Raw genomic sequence first — 7,720 nt, 5'->3', positions numbered from 1 at the left:
GACGCGCGTTTCGTTCTATGTCGAGGCAATTGGCACAGGATGCACATATACCAACAAGTCTGATTAATTGTAGTCCTGAAACAACAATGGGAAGGTACAAGCAAACAATACCATGTGAATTTTCGTATGAGTGTTTTCAACAAACCTAATTCTTTACCTTATACAACTTTTACACAAGAGCACAAAAGGCTGAGTAGAGCTCAATCTCATGACCTGTTTTAATTGTGACTGATAATGAAAGAAGGTGGGTGCTGATTATCCTTCGCATCCATCTTAGCACATATTCAACCAACCTCAGGTGTAAATCACGATTACTTCTCCTTATGTATATGCGTATCCTCAAAAACACGAAACTTGGGAAATAACGCAATTACTTACATGCTGTTTGGGTTTCTTGAGAAATATGGACATGTTTCGTAGGTATCAGAAACATAGTAGGTCTTAAAATACTGTGGCCTTTCCATCGGCTTATGAATTTAGGTGTAAATCCATTATCTACTAATGTTTTGTTTAACACCTCCTCCTCTCCAAAAGTTTCATTTATACAGATACAGTTCATCCTGTAAAATAGACCCTTTATTAAATGTCGGTTGTATTGAGATGGACAATAACTAGGAGAACTAAAGTACTGCTCTGTCTATGTAGACTGTCTATAGATAGATTGGTTAGTTAGCTATGAAGTGATAGGGCTTTAAAATACTGATCATTAGATAGAACTATTTACTTTTTTATACTTCATTAAAACTATGAACCGATCTAAGGTAGACTAACGATGAAAACCTATAAGCACTGGATGGCTGTTTCGTCTTAGTATGAGACTCCTCAGTAGTGTACGTTCGCGACCTCACAAGCAGGAGCCAAACATATGAACTTCGTGCGTGAACTATTTGGGTTGTGTTAGCCTCTTTACAAAAATAAACTTATATGAATTGAGCATAAAAATCATATCGTTTTTTCACAGTACCGAAATATAAGGATCTAAACGAATAAAGATAAAGGAAATATTGTTCGTAGTATTTGATAGATTATCACTTCTTTTTTTAGGTTTAAAGACGGTAAACCAATAAGAAGTCAAGTCAAGTATTCAACAAGTTCAGCATGGGAACGTAGAGCTAATTTAAAAATAAATCGCACAAAATTAGAAGATGCTGGTGTATTTAGTTGTGTAGCAGAGAATCCATCGGGTAAAGTTGAAACAACATGTCGTGTAATTGTGGCTCAAAAACCTATTTTGAATCTTGAATTAGATAAATCTGCATCAAGTAATGTAAGTGGAATTTTAAGTAAATCAGATCACTTAACTGGTCGAGTCGGTGGTTGTTTAGTACTGAAAGCTACTTGTGAAGCTTTTCCACATTGTGAATCTATAATATGGTTTATCAAAGGAAAACAAGTTGATTCAAGTTTAGATTCAGAATTATTATCTCGTGTAATAGTTAATGATACACCTACAAGTCGAATTTCAAATGTACCTAAACCTCAAGTTTCCATACTAACTATCAGTAATTTACACCTTTCGGATGCTGGCGAATATGGATGCAGTTCAGTAAATGAAGTAGGATCTGCTCAATCTGCTATAAAATTAGTTTTAAATGATCGTCCACAACCGCCAATGTCTATTGAAGTAGTTGAAACTCGTGGTCAAGACTGGATAGAGGTTAAATGGGAAAGACCATCTAGTGATGGTGGTTCAAAATTGACACGATATATTATTGAACGTCGTGTTATTGCTGCCTCGACTTCTGGTGATCGAACTACATCAATCCATGAAACAAATTGGTCTAATGCTGGTCAAGCTGGACCATATGATGATCATTTACGAATACAAAATTGTAAACCTGGGACAGTTTATTCATTCCGTATTTTCGCTGAGAATGAAATTGGTATGAGTGATCCAACGGAGATTGAATCACCTTATCAAATGAAATTATATACAGGTAAATATATCAAGTGGTCACTTTATTGGAATGTTTACTTTGGGTATAAGAAATAATTGTTAGATCTAATTTTACATAATGATAAATCTATACAGGTTACCTGAATATAACTGTTAAGTCCTTGATCGATCTACCCACTTTCATGCCGAGGATAATTTGTCTAATGTAGATTAAGATCTCGACGCGATAGGGTGACTGGTTTAACCTTGAGGCTAGTATGCGTCAATTCGAAGTGGGGTAGAGAGACGAGAACTATTCTATTGCCTGATTGGCTGACAGGCACGCAAGAGAGAGAGAAGACAAGACGACTGGAACACTACTTTATTTATTCCCAATTTCCGATCAGTGTAAAAGGATATATGAATAAATAGGATAACTAACCCGACCACAACGTACAACAATTGGGGAGATACAATCATGTTCAAAACTGGGCGATTACAGTAGAAAATAGAGTACAAAAGATGACATTTAGATTACAATAGCTTTGGAACGGAAAAGACTATGGTAGTGATGTTCTTTGTTAGATTAGAGAACTGACATGTGTATGAAGTATGTAGCAAACTTCATTAATTGTATTAAGTTTCACTTTCTACCACCTGTGTATGGATCCGTTTAACTAAGTTAATGTAGTATGTGTCCTCAGTCTTACTCACTGAAGACTTCCTTATTAGATATCACGTAAAGCATGTCAAATTTCAGGAATGGATGTTATTTACCTTGAAGACTATTTGAAAACTGAGTAAATGAGTCCTCCTGCCCCTGAGTTACTTTACTGATACACCTATGAACTTACCAATGCACACAAAAGATTACGAAGTAACCAGACATTTATTAACGGGTATCATGTATGTTACGGTATAGTCTACAGTTTGTCCTAGTCATGAATCCAAAGATACGAAGGAAACTATTATCGGTTTAATTAGAAGGTACAATTTTTGTTTACCTTAAATTGATTTAGCCATTTAAGTGGAGATAGATTTGATTATGACTTTAGGTTCCACATAATAACAACACTTGTTTACCGAGTGATCAACAAGGAGATGAGTGTTTAGAACTGAATTGATATAGATTGCCAATTAGGATTAGAGTTAGTACACCTCAGACAATTGGTTACTTCCATACAATATGTAAATGTTTGTATCCCACAAATAATGGAATCCTAGGTCGATCGGATAACAATGAGCTGATGTAACAAAATAATATTACATACTGCAAGCCAATCGTTATTCAATTATCCAAGCTACGTTTCATATTCCAAGAGTGAATATCAGTTAGTATGCTAGAAACTAAAGTCAACTGTATATCCGTATAGTTTTTGTATGCAATATTGATCATGGGTCTCAGTCCAGTCGACATTAGAAACTATAAATCGAAGGACAGTTGTTTCGGATTAATAAAGGTCTTCTCGAAATGATACACCCACTGCTTACGTAGTTAGGTTATTAAGAGTGTACAAGTAAACAAAGGTTGTTTATATATCCTGTAGGATAGTTTAAATCAACAATGGATTATCTTTACATCTAAGATTCCTTTCTGTATTCCCGTTTAGATATACCATTACCTCCGACTCATGTCACAGCAGAACGTTCATCACCAAGAGAAGCTAAAATTCAATGGCGTCCACCTATTAGTAATGATGGTGATTCTATTCAAGGTTATATGGTTGAATTACGTGAAACACCAGATCCAAAAGGTCAATATACATCAAGATGGACACAAGCTAGTCCGAAATTGATACGATCCGGTACTACCTTAAAAGTTGATGATTTACACCCTGATATGTTTGTTCAATTCAGAGTTCGTGCTCGTAATCCAGTTGGATTTAGTGAACCATCTGAACCATCTGATTGGATTGAGCCTATACTAAAAAGTAAATTAATTATTCTCACTTTAATTACACCATTTTTTTGGAAAACTATTTTTTCAATTATGGGGGATTTTTGGAGATAATAGAATTTTCAGAGTTTGAATCACGAACTGATCTTAGCTAGATCACCATTCAAAATCTCGCAGCACTGGACAGCTGTTCCTTCCCAGTATAGGGCTCTTCAGTAGTGCATACTCACTAACCCATGTCCAGGAATCGAACCTAGAACCTTTGTAACTATTAGTTGCGTAAATTGTTAGGTATGTTTTATATAATCATTGTGCATGATATTATTTCAAAGGGCAAGAAATATTTCTACTCCTTATCACCTGAATGAAGAACTGACAAAAGCTAAAATAATGTTTTAAAAGTAAAAGCTATCTAGAAGAATTCATAGATAAATTCTACTATCATCGGTCAGGTTTCATAGCCTGTAAATTGGATACAACATACTTCTTAACTAAACAGTAATCTGTCGGTTAAGTGCTCTGACGTGAGACTGGTAGGTCCTGGTTTCGAATCTCGCGAGGCGAAGTCGTAGATGCGCACTGCTGAGGAGTCCCACAATAGGACGAAATGGCCGTCCAGTGCTTTCAGGTTTACCCTAGTGGTCTAGCTTCAATTGACTCACGCTTTCAACTATAAACAGTAGTCATTTGATATGAGTATTAACATACACTAAACGCTTATCTTATTGTAAAGAAATTGGTGATCTTCGAAACGAATAGTTTAAAAATATACTTGAGAAGATCTTGATTCCTATGTAGACTGTTTAACCTTCACATCTCAAAGATAATGAAAAGTATACATTTATTATTATTTTGACATTTTCTAGAACCTCGTGAAAGTGTAGATGAATCAACGCGTAAAAAAGACGACACCATGAAATTACCGAAAGATGATAAATCACCTTTAGATATTGTACAAGAAGTAATTGCACTTAAAGAAGCTAGTCGTCCAAAGAAAACAATTGTTAAAGGTTAGTAATACTATATTTCCAGTTTTCTTATATTCATTTAACCTATGTGTAATAAGTTGGATTAATTAAAAAGTTGATTTCCAAAAAGATGTGATGATATCAATCTAAACTCAACAATCTCCACAACCCTTATACTGATAATGATCATGTGCTCACTAGTGATTAGCTTCAAGATAGATTTCCTGAAGTTCTAGTGAGAAGTTGTGACCAATGGAGTTCAACTGGATCTGTTGTGAGGCAGTTACTCACTGAAGATAATGGTGGACGGTCGCGCAATATCGTGGATTGGTCGAATTTAGACATTAACACCGTTGGATGCCGGCTAAGTGATCTAGAGGCTGAGCGTTCTCGCGCGAGATCGAAGGTCTTGAGTTTGAATCTCGCATAAGGGATTGTGGATGATCACTGTTGAGGAGTCCCATACTAGGACGAAACAGCCGTCAAACAGCGCTTCCAGGTTTTCAATGATGGTCTAACATCAATCCATTCATGATATCAATCTAAACTTAACAATCTCCGCAACCCTATACTGATATAGATTTAAAGTAAATCATGCCTATTGTATTGAATAAAAATTCTGATTATTTCAATTGTAACTGATTTACTGTATGACTAAATAAAATTTTTCATTAGCTTTATCATATTACTTTAGTTCTCACTCCTGATTATATAATCTGGCAACTTTATTCAATAGTAATGGTTAACATTGTGCCAACTGCGACAAACGCTACATCGGACAAAGCGGACGTCCCCTTTATCTTCGCCTACATGAACATCAATTAGCAGTCAAACGCCACGACATTTCTTCACTCATATCAATACACGTGGACAACTACGGACATACATTCGACTGGAAAAATGTGGAGATTTTGGACAGGCAATTCCAAAAACACCACAGAATTTTTAGAAGCTTGGCACTCAGGTCAATCAGCAATAAACAAGCACATTGAAATCAATCCAATTTATCAATCAATCAAGAAAATTATGCAGAAACATAGGAACAAAAATTAAACCAATAGGAGATATAACCAAAACAAAGAAATAAACAATGACAGATTTAAGGTCAATAAGAACCAATCAACATCAAGGTGCACAGGACAAGCTGTGAATCACATGTGGAGAAATTCAAACACTTCAATTCTACCCGAAGTTTGTGCTGATGATGTCGTTCAGAAGGACGATGAAAGCTCCACGACCAAATCATCCAGCTCAGAGAACAAACCTACATCAAAATGGTTAACATTCTGTCAATCCCTTACTTGGAATCCGGAAGGGAAGCGGAAAAGAGGAAGGCCAAAGAACACACTACGCCGGGAAATAGAAGCAGATATGAAAAGGATGAATAACAACTGGAAAGAACCGGAAAGGAAGGCTCAGGACAAAGTTGGATGGAGAATGCTGGTGAGCGGCCTATGCTCCTCGACGAGGGGTAACAGGCGTAAGTAAGTAAGTAAGTAAGTAATGTCCAGACATAGTGTTTCATTCAACTTTAAATAGTTGAATGCCTTTAAAAGATGGTTTTATTAGCAGTATTTAAACGAAGAATTAGTTTCATCATACCTTTTTTTCTAATATTGTATTCTAGATGCACCTCGAATACAGCTTATCAATGAAGATACTTATCGTTTAAGACCAGGGAATAATTTACGTGTCGGTGTACATATTGATTCTGGTTCCAAAGCTAGTGTAGAACTTTTGACAGCAAGTGGACAACCATTACTTGGGAATGCACTTGGAAGAACTCGTATAGAACAATTTGGAGATGATTTCTATGTGAATTTACGTAATATCAATCTGTCTGATGCTGGTACTTATTGTATAAAAGCAATAAATACAGCAGGTGAAAGTAATCAATTAATTCATTTAATTGTTCTCACTGAACCACTTCCACCAAAATCTCCATTGATAGCTAAAGTAATTGAAAGTCCTAAAGGATACTCTGAAGGTGCAACAGTTGAACTAACATGGGGACCATCACCATTAAGAGATGGTGAATCACCGGAACTTACTTCACCAGTATTAGGATATTGTGTTGAACGACGTGAAGGTCAACGTCGACAACAATTTAATTATCCTATTCGTTTGATTGGTTCAGATAAATTATCTATAAAAATACCAGATTTGAAACCAGGAATTGAATATGTTTTTCGCGTCAGTTCATATAATGATGTAGGATCTAGTGAACCAACTTATTCAGAACCACTTGTCATTAAATCTCCATATGGTAAGCAAAATACTAAACAATATTATTCTAATTAATAGATAAATTAATATCATTTTTATCAGGAGGGGTTTTGTGGAGATTTAGTATTTTCATAGTTGAAAGCGTGAGTCAATTGAAGCTAGACCACCATGGGAAACCTGGAAGCACTGGACGGCCATTTCGTCCTATTGTGGGACTCATCAGCAGTGCACATCTCGCGAGGCGAGGTCGTGGATGCGCACTGCTGGATGCCGGCTCAGTAGTCTTTCGTTTAATTGCTCTTGCGCGAGACTGTTAGGTCCTGGGTTCGAATCTCGTGAGGCGGGGTCGTGGATGCGCACTGCTGAGGAGTCCCATAGTAGAACGAAACGGTCGTCCAATGCTTCCAGGTTTTCTATGGTGGTCTAGCTTCAAGTGGCTCATGATTTCAACCATTAAAATTACTGTAATCTTTTTTAAGTTAACTGTTTGAAGTCTTTTATTTCGTTTTCTGTTTAGATCGAATTATTCCAACATTGTTATTGATGTTGCTACATAAAAATAATGAATAAAATGAAATACTTTTGAAATAAATTCAATTATTATTGCTTGTTTGAATCTTCCCATTGATGTATAGGACTACAACTGGTCAGTCTCTAATTAGCATATGTACATCCTGTGCGTATTGCCTTGATATAGCCTTAATTCACAAGCAATTGAAGCAAAGATGGATAGTGGCTAGCAGTGGAATCCAG

General features: G+C 36.1%; 1 protein-coding gene across 1 annotated transcript in view; it reads left to right on the top strand.

Moving 5' to 3' along the window:
• Smp_157010 (putative titin) overlaps positions 1–7,720 on the top strand; it is a gene marked incomplete at both ends in the record, with an annotated part of 117,899 nt that overhangs the window by 54,487 nt on the left and 55,692 nt on the right. Inside the window, 2 exon segments of the mRNA XM_018799883.1 lie at positions 1,045–1,064; positions 1,070–1,937. Of these exon segments, the coding sequence (XP_018653752.1) occupies positions 1,045–1,064; positions 1,070–1,937 (888 nt within the window).

The sequence above is a fragment of the Schistosoma mansoni genome, chromosome W, assembly GCF_000237925.1.
Source record: "Schistosoma mansoni strain Puerto Rico chromosome W, complete genome".
In the NCBI taxonomy this organism is placed as follows: Eukaryota; Metazoa; Platyhelminthes; class Trematoda; order Strigeidida; family Schistosomatidae; genus Schistosoma; species Schistosoma mansoni.
This window is presented reverse-complemented; position numbering and strand designations above follow the sequence as displayed.